At 42.1% G+C, this 14,534-nt stretch overlaps 1 protein-coding gene across 3 annotated transcripts in view; it reads left to right on the forward strand.

Moving 5' to 3' along the window:
* hsf1 (heat shock transcription factor 1) overlaps positions 1 to 14,534 on the forward strand; it is a 112,577-nt gene that overhangs the window by 38,810 nt on the left and 59,233 nt on the right. For 2 of the 3 annotated variants that reach the window (XM_060825245.1, XM_060825247.1), the window contains exons 2-4: positions 4,854 to 4,962; positions 7,477 to 7,613; positions 8,976 to 9,100. In XM_060825245.1, coding sequence (XP_060681228.1) covers positions 4,854 to 4,962; positions 7,477 to 7,613; positions 8,976 to 9,100 — 371 coding nt within the window. The remainder of the gene's footprint in view (positions 1 to 4,853; positions 4,963 to 7,476; positions 7,614 to 8,975; positions 9,101 to 14,534) is intronic. The other variant, XM_060825246.1, reaches the window with a different exon arrangement.

A 14,534-nucleotide genomic window follows, 5' to 3' on the forward strand; every position in this document is an offset into this window, starting at 1 on the left:
AAAATGTGATTGTGTTGGTGCAAGTGCAGAAGCTATTTACAATAATGGTTTCAAGGAATGAGAAAAATTTCATTGAGGCCAGGCTGAAGAAGTTGAGACTCTTTGGAGAGAAGGTGGTTCAGAGGAAATCTGATTGTGTTTCCAAACTCATGATGGAGCTAGATAGATTAGATCTGGAGAAGTTGTTCCTCCTTTTCAAAGGAACGAGAATGAGAGGTCATAGATTTGAAGTGATAATGTACAAAAGATTGGAGGATGATCTAAGAAAACACATTCAGACTGCAAGTAGTTCGGGTATGGTATGCGCTGTCTGGAAACGTGGCCATGACCTTTCTGTTATCCTGTGATTGCGATGACCTCCTTAATCATCCAGCAGCAATTTTTCAATGCCTCTTATTAAGCTTGGCATCCTGCCATCTAGCTCGTAGTTTTCAGATTTCTCTTTCATCAGTAAATAGTGACAAGCCTTTTGAAATCTGTCCCAGGCCCTTGAGCAGCTGCATGGTTTAGATGTGTTATCCTTTCATGATGCAAATTTCAACAAATTATTTTAAATCTTATTGGCAACAGATCTAATCACAGAAGAGAATTTAAAACTGATGCAAAAGTTATCTGTTCAATATACACTATTAAACCACAGATAAGAAAAATGCTAAATTACAAGAACATGTCTAAAGTTGAACAGGCAAATGTCTGGTCAGAAACTACATTCCGTACTCAGGGCAGATCATCTTAAAATTAGACACACACACAAGTCTGTGTAGTACATTTGACATTTTGAGCACACCAGACATGAGATATGAGAAGAATGTGATGTAATGAAGTGAGATGACAGGTTGACCAGCCCCATAACCAAACGGAAATTCATGTTTAACCTAATCCAGGCTCTCTCGCTATATTATTCACTGATGAATGCATAGTGTTGACTATTCACCAGTCAGTGTCCAATTGCAGCAAGATCTGAACAGCATTCAGCCTTGGGCTGGTAAGTACCATACGTTGTTAGGCAATGACCATTTCCAACAAGAGAGAGTCTAATTATCTACTTTTGGCACTGCCATTACTATATCCCCACTTTCAACTCTCTGGGTTATCACTGACCAGAAACTGAATTGCACCAGTTGTTAAATATCATAGCTTCAAATGCAGGCCAAAGGTCCAGTATTTATAGTGACTAACTCCCTTACTTCCCAAAACATTATCTTCATCTACAAGGCATAAATCAGCAATGTGACAGAAATGTCGAGTTCCAATTACATTCTATGCTATGTGTTTCCAAACCAAAGCAGCCCATTTGATCACCACCTCCACCACACGGCTGTAGAAGCAATGCGTACCATTGCTATCATGCATTGAAAGGTATGTCTGGTTCCAAGTGATCAATTGTGTAAAGGGATTTAGTCCGAATTACAGACAAATGTTTCTGTGGTCGGCAGCAGTAAAATCAGAATGGTGTATTGCCTCCCTGGTGCCCGGATCAAGGATGCTTCAGAATGTTCTCAAAGGGGAGAGGGACCAACAGGAAGTCTTTGTACACATTGGAACCAACAACATAGGAAGGGAAAAGGGAGAAAATGAAGAGTTAGGCAGAAATTTAAACAGGAGGTCCTCGAGAGTAGAAATATCTGTATTACTCTTAGTGCTCCGAGCTAGTGAGGGTAGGAATAAGAAAATAGAACAGATGAATGCATGGCTGAGGAGCTTGTGTATGGGAGAAGGATTCACATTTTTGGATAATTGGAATTTCTTCTGGGGTAGAAGTGACCTGTACAAGAAGGAAAGATTGCACCTGAATTGGAAGGGGACCAATATACCGGCAGGGAGATTTGCTAGAGCTGCTGAAGGATTTAAACTAGTAAAGTGGAATATCGTCCCATGTTCCCCCCCCCTGAAGTCGAAGCAAAATGCTCAGAGTCACAGTGTAGTTTTACCTCCATCTTTATGCTGGGAGGGGAGAGAGAACGATCGCCCATGTGAACAGAGACATGAATTCACGGTCTTCTCTGGAACAGGAGTTTCTCAATAAACTATAATTGGCATTTTGAGGGAGGAGCAGCTAGATAAGGCAACATACATATGAATTGGATGACAGTTACAGTCAATGAGTGTCAATAATAAAGATTAAGCCATCTGCTGTTATACAATGAATATCTGGCTTCACGGAATAAATACTTTTCACCTTTTTAAATTGACCTCACATACTGAATGCTTCCAATATTGTTAAATGGCTTGACATAATGAATGCTTTTCCACCTTGATAACCCATTACTCTTGCCTGCAGTATCCCATTGTTAACTGTAAGTTCTTATCTAATCTGAGTCATGCTCAGCTGAAACTCTTGTTTCGCAAAACTCAAAGCTTAATTATTTCCCTGCTTGCTTATACCCTACTCATATCCTCGGTGGCGAGGGGGGGGGGGGGGGGGGGATGCAGAGGGGATAGTCAGCGGGAAATTGAGAAACAAATTTGTAAGGCAGTCTCTGTTATCTGTAGGAATAATAAGGAGGGTTAAGGTAGGGGATCTTAACTTTCCAAACATAGACTGGGACCGCCACAATGTTAAGGGTTTATATGGAGAGGAATTTGTTAAGCATGTACAAGAAACTTTTTCTGATTTCTGTATGTGGATGTACCTAACGGAGAAGGTACAAAACTTCTTGGGAACGGACAGGTGAGTGAGATGTCAGTGGGGTGGGCACTTTGAGGCCAGCAACCATAATTATATTAGTTTTAAAATAGTGATGGAAAAGGATTTACCAGATCTAAAAGTTCAAGTTATAAAGCTTCAGTAAAGCATTTGATAAGGTTCCACATGGTAGGCTGTTGGAGAAAATGCAGAGGCAAGGGATTGAGGGTGATTTAGCAGTTTGGATTAGAAACTGGCTTTCTGAAAGAAGGCAGCAAGTAGTGGTTAATGGAAAATATTCAGCCTGGTTACTAGTGGTAGAGACAGCATATTCCTGTTAGGGTGAAAGGCAAGGCTGGTATATAGGGAATGCTGGACGACTAAAGAAATTGAGGGTTTGGTTAAGAAAAAGAAGGAAGCATATGTCAGGTGTAGATAGGAATATATCAGAAGGATGTTGTGAAATTTGAAAGGGTTCAGAAAAGATATACAAGGAATGTTGCCAGTGGTGGAGGATTTGAGCTATAGGGAGAGGCTGTTTTCCCTGGAGTGTTGGAGGTTGTAAAACCATGAGGGGAATGGATGGGATAAATAGACAAAGTCTTTTCCCTGGGGTGGGGGAGTCCACTACTAGAGGGCATAGGTTTAGGGGAGAGGGGAAAAACTCAGCGAGTCGTGAGTTCATGGAATGCCCTGCCAGTAGCCGTGGTGGACTCTCCCTCTTTATGGGCATTTAAACAGGCATTGGATAGGCATATGGAGGAAAGTGGGCTAGTGTAGGTTAGGTGGGCTTGGATCGGCGCAACATCAGGGGCCAAAGGGCCTGTACTGCGCTGTATTTTTCTATGTTCCATGTTCTATAAAAGGGACCTTAGAGGCAACATTTTCATGCAGAGGGTGGTGTGTGTGTGGAATGGTCTGCCAGAGGAAGTGGTGGAGGCTGGTACAATTGCAACATTTAAAAGGCATGTGGATGGTTATACTGTGGGTTTGGAGGGATATGGGGCCCTGTGCTGGCAGGTGGGACTAGATTGGGTTGGGATATCTGGTTGGCATGGATGAATTGGGCTGAAGGGTCTGTTTCCGTGCTGTACATCTCTATGACTCTACGACATGCACTGTAGTAATGCACCAAAGCTTCTCAACAGCACCTTCCAACCCTGCAATCTCTAATGAGGACATGGGCAATAAATACATTAAAAAACCATCACTTGCAAGTTCCCCTCCAAGCCACACACCGTTCTAACTGTGAGCCATATTGGCCATTCTTGAACTGTTACTTGATCAAACCTTGAACCTGTTTTCCAAACAGCACTGTGGTCGTCCCTGCACCACATTGACTGACTGCAGTGGTTCAAGAATTTTGGTCAAGTGCATCACCTCAAGCAGTTATGAGTGGTCTTGCCAATGATACCACTTCCCACAAACTAATTTTTACAAATAAAAATAGTAAAATGAATGGAAATCTTGCAAGCTAACTTGTCTCTTCCATAATTTTTGACCATACCACAGATGAATACTTAAGAGCTGCATGATTCCTTTATAATTTAAATATGATTTTACTTGGTTTATATTTCATTTAAAGTTTAGTAACTTTTTTTGCAATTTAATAAACTAGAAAATCTGTTTTAATTGGATATGAGAGAATTGAGTATTTTGCTGCCTGAAAAGATACGTCAGAACCCATTGCACCTTTTACATCAAAATAAGGCATGTACTAAAAGAAGGGCGAGAGTGGAACAGCTAGTTTTGATCTGCTCTGGCAAGCAGCATGAAATAATGTCACTTCCTGTTTCATCAATCACCAGTGGATCTTTCCTCTGAATGTTTTGCAACTTGACTGTAGTTGCAAAACCTCTGAGCCCAATAAAGAGTTTCTTTCAAACTCACTAACTACATTTGTATCCAGTTAATGGAAATTGTGTTGTCCCCCATCGAATGGGAACTGTTGTGACAGAATTGTTCCTATTGTACACTTATCTGACTGAACAGAAACTGCAATGAATACAGTTTGAAGACTCTTGTGGGAGACTGCTCCCTTGCTCCAAGGTGATCCTAGATGAATTCTGATTTGCTGCCATTAACTGTATTAAGTACTTAATCAGTTCTTCACTGAAGCACCTACATTGTAAATTAAGTTACTCATCTCTTCTTAATGCACCAGTCATTCTTTCAGCATATGATCAGCGTTTGTCAACTTTACTAATCATCTGGTTCTCCTCTACAGAGTGGGAACAGTTTCCATGTCTTTGACCAAGGACGTTTTGCAAAAGAGGTGCTTCCAAAATACTTCAAACACAATAACATGGCTAGCTTCGTCCGGCAGCTCAACATGTGTAAGTAGTGGCAGCTGGTATATGCTTTACTGCTTATTAAGCATAGAGTATGTGTCTGACAAAATGGTAATCATTTGGTGTGTTTTTAATCAGTTACAAATTGAAGAATCCTAATCAGCTATTCATGAGAGATAAAGGCAGCTAATTGTGCTTTTGTGCTCTAGGACAAAATGCTTGCCTTCTGGTAGTGAATGATATGCTCCCAACTCTCAACTGTAGGATTGACTCTATTTTAACAATGCTTGTCATATTTAGATAATATTTTTGATTTATCCTCCATATCTGTACCCCTCATCCCTTCAAGCAATTCAAGAGAGTCATAGACTCCTACAGCATTGAAATTCTATACTGACCATGTTCCCTCCAAATCTTTCCTATTCATTTACTTATGCAAATGTCTTTCGAAAGTTGTAACTGTACCTCCATCCGCCACTTTGTATGGCAATTCATTCCACACATGAACCACACATGTAAAAACAGTTGCCCCTTGTGTCCTTTGTAAATCTTTCTCCTCTCACCTTAAAAATATGCTACCTTGTTTTGAATTCATTCACCCAAGGGGAAGAGACTCCCTCTCTATTCACCCTATCTCTGCCCCTCCTGTTGTTCCAAACCTGTATAAGGTCACCCTCAACCTCCTACAGTCTAGTAAAAAGACCTATCCAGCCTATTTTTATAATTCAAAACTTCCAATCCTGGTAAATCTTTTCTGATCTCCCTCCAATTTAATAATATCCTTCCTATTGCAGAGTGACCAGAACTGTGTACAGTACTCTGAAAGAGATCTCACCGATGTGCTGTACAACAGGGAATATGTCTCAACAATTTGATCAACAGGCAAACCTAGCTACCTCAAGCTACTGCTTTGCAATAACCATGAGTGCTATTCTCCACTAACTGGATGATGCCATAAAGCCAAAACAACGCTTTTCCAAATACACGAAAGAGTAATGTGGTTCATGCTTCCATAACAGTGTGATGCCAGGCATGTTGCCCTGTGTCCCAGTGATCAGTGGTTCATATCAAAAAACACATTCCTTCAAAGAAGCTCTGGGGAAGCATGCCAATTGTGCTAGTCCATATTTTGCTTGTAAATCTCAGATCATCATGTCCAGCATTGGATATGATTTAGCTACTTGACAGTATTTATGAAGTAATATTGAGTATCTAATAAATTACACTGACAACCATTTTAGGATTATCAGTTGGACTTGCATTTGCACATACTAAAGATCACACATTCCTGTTACTTGTTGGCAGAGGTAATTTATCCATGCAGTGTACCTTTTCCTAAATGAAGAGTTCTGGAGACTGCCAATCCCTGGTTCATTTCCCGTGGCAATGCCTCCTCAAGTTATATGCCTAGTCTGAGTCTCGTTTAATTGTAATTAAATAATTCGGCCAAGATTGACAGTTAACAGTTCCTGGATCAGTGGTGCTGGAAGAGCACAGCAGTTCAGGCAGCATCCAACGAGCAGCGAAATCGACGTTACGGGCAAAAGCCCTTCATCAGGAATAAAGGCCGTGAGCTGGAAGCATGAGAGATAAGCTAGAGGGAGGTGGGGGTGGGGAGAGAGTAGCATAGAGTACAATGGGTGAGTGGGGAAGGTGGCCGAGGACATGGAGGTCCTGGGCCACCTTCACCGCCGCTCCCTCACCACCAGATGCCTGGAGGAAGAACGTCTCATCTTCCGCCTCGGAACACTTCAATCCCAGGGCATCAATGTGGACTTCACCAGTTTCCTCATTTCCCCTTCCCCCACCTCATCCTAGTTTCAAACTTCCAGTTCAGCACTGTTCCCATGACTTGTCTGGACTTGTCCGACGTACCTAGCTCCTTTTCCACCTATCCACTCCACCCTCTCCTCCCTGACCTGTTACCTTCATCTCCTTCCCCACTCACCCATTGTACTCTATGCTACTTTCTCCCCACCCCCACCTCCCTCTAGCTTATCTCTCCATGCTTCCAGCTCACTGCCTTTATTCCTGATGAAGGGCTTTTGCCCGAAACGTCAATTTCGCTGCTCGTTGGATGCTGCCTGAACTGCTGTGCTCTTCCAGCACCACTGATCCAGAATCTGGTTTCCAGCATCTGCAGTCATTGTTTTTACCTAGTTAACAGTTCCTACTATACCTCCATGGTCCAATCAGTTAGCATTGTCCTTTCATGCTCTTGATGAAGCTTCAGTTAGACATTATAATTTGAAAGCTTGTGTACTAAAGTGGGAGAACAGAGTATATCTTTAGGTTAAAGTGGGTTTTAATGGCAGGTTGGAAAATGGAATTTTGACCACGGTCAGTCAGATCAGTCTTGAAGATTAGTCAAGCAGGCCTGTTTGCGTTAAATCCCATTATTTGCTGTTTTGTATGCTTGTATGTTATATACACACAATGCAGAGGTTCATCAACCTTCAAAATCTTAATTTTCCCTCTGATGTTTGACCTCCTTCCCAAAATACAGCCATTTGCATTCTGACATTTGCCCCTGCCTCCGGGATATGTTTATCTTTACAGATGGCTTTCGTAAAGTTGTGAACATTGAGCAAGGTGGGCTTGTGAAACCAGACAAGGACGATACAGAGTTTCAGCATGTATACTTCATCCGTGGTCAGGAACATTTACTAGAAAATATCAAGAGAAAGGTAACCAGTGTAAGTGTGAAATCTATGTCCCAGATTATCTCCTCCAGTCTGTCTCCAAAAGAGGCTTCTCAATTGTTCAAACAAATACAAGTAACTGCTTCTTTTTAAGGTTGTTTGTTTTTGAGTGGGTGGATGGGTAGACTAAACAATATTATCAGTCTTTTGTGTATCCCAAAAATAATCTCTCCCGCTCGCTTTGTACCCATCCCAAAGCTCTCGAACTAAACCCAGCCGTTGCTTATATGTGTTCATTTCTGTTGATGGGATTGGTTAGCCCCCAGGTGTGGCTCAATACAAAGCCTTAATGATATGTATCAGGTGTTGTTCTTGGGGATCTCTCTCTCTCTCTCTCTCTCTCTCTGTCTCTCTCACTCACTCACTCACTCACTCACTCACTCTCACTCTCTCTCTCTCACGCACACACACACACACACACGCTGGTGCGCACACTCACAGGCATATAGTCCATTGCATGTGTATGCGTACACTAAGTCAAGGCACGCACATATGCTCATATGTGCGCGCACACACACATATTCTCGCTCATGCGCTCTGTTTCTCTTGTGCACTCGTTCTCGCGGACTCTCTATCACATGTGCACACAAGTCTGTGGGGTGAATTTGTATCTGCAGCTGCATTATATTTGGTTCAAAAAACACACAATCTATAGGCAGTAAGTCCAAGTGACATTTTATCAACTCCTGCTTTGGAAATAGAACCAGTTTGGCTCAAGGTTGGAACATAGACATAAAACTCAACACCTTTTAACTCTCCCATCTGCCACCCATTCTGAGTCCCTTTGACCATTATCTGGGCAAAGTTACATTCGTGGATTCTCTTTGAAGGGTTAATCTCCCCAGTAAGGCCGGCTTTGTGTGTGTGTGTGTGTGTGTGTGTGTGTGTGTGTGTGTGTGTGTGTGTGTGTGTGTGTGTGTGTGTGTGTGTTGGGCTTCATTTTGACTTCTCCCTTCTCCTAAAAGAGTACTTACATGCTGGTTGCAGTGAAGGCCACCATTCAATGATTCCAGCGTGTGAATTTATTAGTGGTGTCACCAACTGAGATTACTGTAAAAGCAAAGTTGCCATCGTCGCAGAAGACCATAGAACTGCTGCCTCGTTAGAGATAACTGATGGTGAACCTAATCTGCGGGCCACCATGTTTCAGGCAAGGAACTGGTTGAAAAGGCAAGACCTTCATGGCAACTTCAGCTGGCATGGGAATTGAACCAGCATTGTTGTTATCACTCCGCATTGCAAAACATCCAACTGAGCTAACTGACTATCTTCTGGGTTTGGCTTCAATGTAGACAGTAGTTCTCTTCTAGACACTTACATCTGTTGTCAACATAATGTTTGATTTAAAACTTGTAGATCTCGACTGTAAAGCCAGAGGAGATAAAAGTCAGGTCTGATGACGTCAGTAAAATTTTAAATGATGTTCACATCATGAAAGGGAAGCAAGAAAACCTGGACTCCAAATTGCTCACCATGAAACAGTAAGTACTTGAACTTGGAATGCCAAATGTCTGTATGCAAGCAATTGTTAGTTACTTTGCATGCATCAGTGCAGTGTGAAGCCATATGACAGACACTTTCATTGTTGATAGAAGTGCTTTTGGAGAGAAAATATATGCTGTTTCAGTTTGGATCTCCATGAGTAATCTTAAATGTAATTGCTGCCCAGGTCTCAAGGCAATAATTTTCAAGCGTATACCCATCAGCTGAAGCAGTATGTCTGGGGCCTGCTGTTTCCTCAATAATCTCTATCCTGTTTCTAACTAATTTGTTAAGCTGCCTATTACAGTGAAAATTAATCTGTGCATTTTGTAAGTAAACGCATAATTGTACATCCAGAAAGGATGGATTTAAGCATGAAACATTGATTTGAAACCAGCAAATTGTCTTGTGTTCAGTCTTGGTTAGTTGCAGCAATCAATCCATCATTTAATTACCCTTGTTATCTGACACCTCGTAATGTCAAGACTGGGCCTTGAACATCTTGAAGGTGGCAAGGGAAGGGGAAGCGTTGGGGGCATGAACTTGAAGAGAGTTTCCTCATCAATCATGGCTAACAGTGTTGATGCCAGATTCTGAGAGTAATGGCTAGGTATAATGTTCTTAGAAGTTGCATGTCCCTTTTAGTTTTAGTTTTAATTTCACTTTCACTTATCAATGAAGCCTCTTCAGCTTTAATTTGGTTCAATAGGTAGACTGTTGTCTGCCAGGTACTGGTTGTTTTTGTAACCAACATGCTATGTAACTGGCATTTCCTGTTTGTTTGAAATTAGCTATTGAATAGCTGCCAGTCCTGATGGTTGAGCCATGATTGCCAAGCTAGATGAAAAATTTACTCAACTGCCCTAAGAGATAAGCATGAAATTCATGTAGTTCTGAACATCCTTGCTGCTCTAAATCAATTAGCAGTCTCAGTCAGGGCACAGTTATATGGGTGAGCCTTGTAGGATAGAAAAGGAGATGTCAGTAAGTGCAGCGTGTTTGGATTTTGGGCTTTTGAACAAAATTCAAGCTCATAAGGGTACAAGATTGTGAATTTAAGACACAGAAAAGGAAGTGGAGGTAAACAGGTGTTTTAATTGGTAGGTATATTTTAACTACTTCTCTATCCATGGAATTCTTTTGTTCCTTTTTCTTCTCTTTACGAATCCTGTTGTGACAACATTTTTTTATTTGTTATCTCAGTAGCAGCATTTCATTGAAATGATGAGACTAATCCATGTTGGAAGATGACACAGCTGAATATGTTGTTGTTTTCACCCAATTTCTCTACATATACCTTTCAACTGGGAACAATGAAATTCAATCCAGTGAATCATCCCTGTCACACGTTCTCCCATCCCTAGCCCAGAGCTAACATACCTAGTTTCAAAACCCCAGTTCTGGCACTGGTTTAAACAAATTCAAAGTGATGTAATGATGAAGGATTGAATCAAATATTGGACCCAACCCAATGCTGGAAATAGCACTGTGTCAGCATCCTGAGCTTATTTCTTTATTTAAAATAGCTATAACTTTCTAAAGGTTAAGATGGTGATTGGTTGTGCTGCACTTAAGAACATAGAAACAGAAGGAGGCCATTCAGCCCTGGAGTTTGTTCTACCATTCAGTGCGATTATGGCTGATATGGGGCCTTACTCCATATACTGCCTTTGGCCCAAATCCTTTAAAACCTTAGCTTAATAACAATGTATCTATCTCCAATTTAAAACTACAACTGATCTAATATCTACTAACATTCGTGGAAGAGAGTTTTAAACATCTGCCACCCTTGTGTAGAATGTTCCCTGATATCTCTGCTGAACACTTGGCCATAGTTTTTAGATTATGACCACCAGTTCTCGAATCTCCCACCAGTGGAAATAGTTTATCTTTCTCTACTGTCTTTTCCTGTCACTATCCTGAAGACTTTGATCAGATTGTGGGCGGCACGGTGGCACAGTGGTTAGCACTGCTGCCTCACAGCGCCTGAGACCTTGTTTCAGTTCCCGACTCAGGCGACTGACTGTGTGGAGTTTGCACGTTCTCCCCGTGTCTGCGTGGGTTTCCTCCGGGTGCTCCGGTTTCCTCCCACAGTCCAAAGATGTGCAGGTCAGGTGAATTGGCCGTGCTAAATTGCCCGTAGTGTTAGGTAAGGGGTAAATGTAGGGGTATGGGTGGGTTGCGCTTCGGCGGGTCGGTGTGGACTTGTTGGGCCGAAGGGCCTGTTTCCACACTGTAAGTAATCTAATCTAATCTAAAAAAAATTATCATTAACCTTCTAAATTCGAGAAAAAAAACAGGCTAATTTGTACAATTTCTCCTTCTAACTCCTGAAGTCCAGGCATAATTTTTGTAAACCTATGTTGCACTCCCTGCAAAGCTGTCAGGCCATTCCTCAAGAGTGGTGCCTGGATCAGCTCTTAGTACTCTAAGTGGGTCTATAATTCCCAGGTTTTTCTTTCCAGCCTTTTTTGAATAAGGGCACAACATTTGCACCCTTGCAGTCTTTCGGGACCTCACCTGTGGCTAATAATAATGAAAAAATATCAGCCAGGACCCAACCCCTGCAATTTCTTCTCTTGCCTCTTGCAGTGTTCCTGGATATATCTGGTCAGGGCCAGGAGATTTATCCACCTTCATACATTCTAATGCATCCAACACCACCTCTGCTGTGATTTGACCACTACGTTCCCAGGTCGTCTTGTCTTTCTTCACATTTAACACAGAGGGGAAATATTCATTGAGGACTTTGCCCATCTCCTGCGGTTCTACACGTACATGTCCACTTTAGTCCTTGAGGGGCCCGATTCTGTCTCTCGTTATTTTTTTCCCCGTAATAATCCAAAATGGTTCTTTAAGTTTCACCCTAATCTTCTCAACCAAAACTAAGTCTTGCCCTTTTCGCCCTCCTGATTTCATTCAGTATGCTCCTGTATCCCCTATATTGAATTGAATTGAATTGAATTGAATTTATTGTCACGTGGTCCGAGGCACAGTGCAAAGCTTTGTCTTGCAAGCAATATAGGCAGATCATAGTTAAGATCAGAAGACCATAAGAAATAGGAGTGGAAGTAAGGCCATTCGGCCCATCGAGTCCACTCCGCCATTCAATCCCACACACTCCCTGTAGCCCTTAATTCCTTGTGAGGTTAAGAATTTATCAATCTCTGCCTCAACGACATTTAACGTCCCAGCCTCTGCTTTGCTCCATGGCAATGAATTCCACAGGCCCACCACTCTCTGGCTGAAGAAATGTCTCCTCATTTCCATTCTAAATTCATCCCCTCTAATTCTAAACCTGTGCCCACGGGTCCTAGTATCCCTGCCTGACAGAAACAATTTCCCAGCGTCCACCCTTTCTAAGCCATCTTGTAAGTTTCCATTAGACCTCTCCTCAACCTTCTAAAACTCTAATGAATACAATTCCAGGATCCCTAGCCGTTCATTGTATGTTAGGCCGACCATACCAGGGATCATCTGTGTGAATCTCCACTGGACACGGTCCAATGCCAGTATGTCCTTTCTGAGGTGTGGGACCCAAAACTGGACATAGTATTGTAAATGGGGCCTATCCAGAGCTTTATAAAGTCTCAGTAGCACATCACTGCATTTACGTTCCAACCCTCTTGAGGTAAATGACAACATTACATTTGCTTTCTTAACCACTGACTCAACCTGCAAGTCAACCTTTAGAGAATCCTGTACTAGCACTCCCAGATCCTTTTATACTCTGGCTTTATGAATTTTCTCACCGATTATAAAATAGTCCATGCCTGTGTTCCTTTTTCCAAAGATCAAGACCTCACATTTGCTCACATTGAATTTCATCACCCATTTGTTGGACCATTCTCCTAAATCATTCTATAGCCTCCCCACCTCCTCAGAATTACCTGCCTGTCCACCCAACTTCGTATCATCGGCAAACTTCACCAGAATGCCCCCAGTCTCTTCATCCAGATCATTTATGCATAAAGTGACCAACTGTGGCCCTAACACTGAACCCTGTGGGACACCACTTGTCATCAGCTGCCATTCCAAAAAAGAACCTTTTATCCCAACTCTCTGCCTTCTTTCAGACAGCCAATCCTCAATCCATGCCAGTAGCTCACCTCGAACACCATGGGCCCTCACCTTACTAGCAGCCTCCTGTGAGGCACCTTATCAAAGGCCTTTTGGAAGATAACATCCACTGAGTTTCCCTGGTCTAACTTACTTGTTCCCTCTTCAAAGAATTCGAACAGGTTTGTCAGGCACAACCTCCCCTTACTATATCAATGCTGTTTTGTTCTAATTCGACCCTGCACTTCCAAGAATTTAGAAATCTCTTCCTTAACGATGGATTCTAGAATTTTACCTCCAACCGAGGTTCGGCTTATCGGCCTGTAATTTTCCATCTTTTGTCTTGATCCTTTCTTGAACAGGGGGTTACAACAGCGATTTTTCCAATCATCAGGGACGTTCCCTGACTCCAGTGATTTTTGAAAATTTACAACCAGCACCTCTGCTATTTCTTTAGCCACCTCCCTCAGAACTCTAGGATGTAGCCCATCCGGGCCAGGGGATTTATAAATTTTTAGATTTTTCAGTTTATCAAGTACTTTCTCCTTTGTAATGGCCACCATCCTCAATCAACTCTGCCCCTTGACACTGCTTAATTGTTGGGATATTACTCATGTCTTATACTGTGAAGACTGACACACAGTATTTATTAAGTTCTTCAGCTATGTCCTTATCTCCCATCACTAGCCTTCCTGCATCAACTTGGAGCGGCCCAAATTACTTACTTTTGCCTCTCATTTGTTTCTTATGTATTGAAAGAAACTTTTACTATCATTTCTAATATTACTGGCTAGCTTACCTTCATATTTCATCCTGTCTTTCCTTATTTCTCTCTTCATTATCCTCTGTTAGTTTTTGTCGTCTTCCCAATCTACTGATTTCCCAGTGCTCTTGGCCACTTCATAGGCTCTCTCTTTTTCTGTGATACATTTCGTGAGTTCCTTTGTCAGCCATGGTTGTCTAAGACAGAATGTTCTCAATGGTGCTGCTGTAAAAGTTGACATGGGTATTCACTTCAGTTACACATGAAGAGTCCAAGAAAGCTTGTTGTGGATGACCACTCCCAGGAGCTTGACACTCTCCACTTGTTCCACCTCTGTGCTGTTAATATGTAGGGGGCCATGAATAATATCCTGCCGAAAGTCAATAATGGGTTCCTTGGTTTTGCTGGCATTGAGAGCTAGATTGTTCTCGATGTACATCTTTCCAGGTCTTCCACCTCCCATCAGTAGACTGTTTCATTACCATCTGAGATTTGACTGACTGTGATGGTGTCATCATATAGCTCCAGGGATTCCCTTGATTTCAGCTGTCTGTACCTGAGCCATGCCTCCCTTTTTCAGGTCAAAGTCTCAATTACTCCTGTCATGGAAT

The sequence above is a fragment of the Hemiscyllium ocellatum genome, chromosome 5 (assembly GCF_020745735.1).
Source record: "Hemiscyllium ocellatum isolate sHemOce1 chromosome 5, sHemOce1.pat.X.cur, whole genome shotgun sequence".
NCBI classification, from domain to species: Eukaryota; Metazoa; Chordata; class Chondrichthyes; order Orectolobiformes; family Hemiscylliidae; genus Hemiscyllium; species Hemiscyllium ocellatum.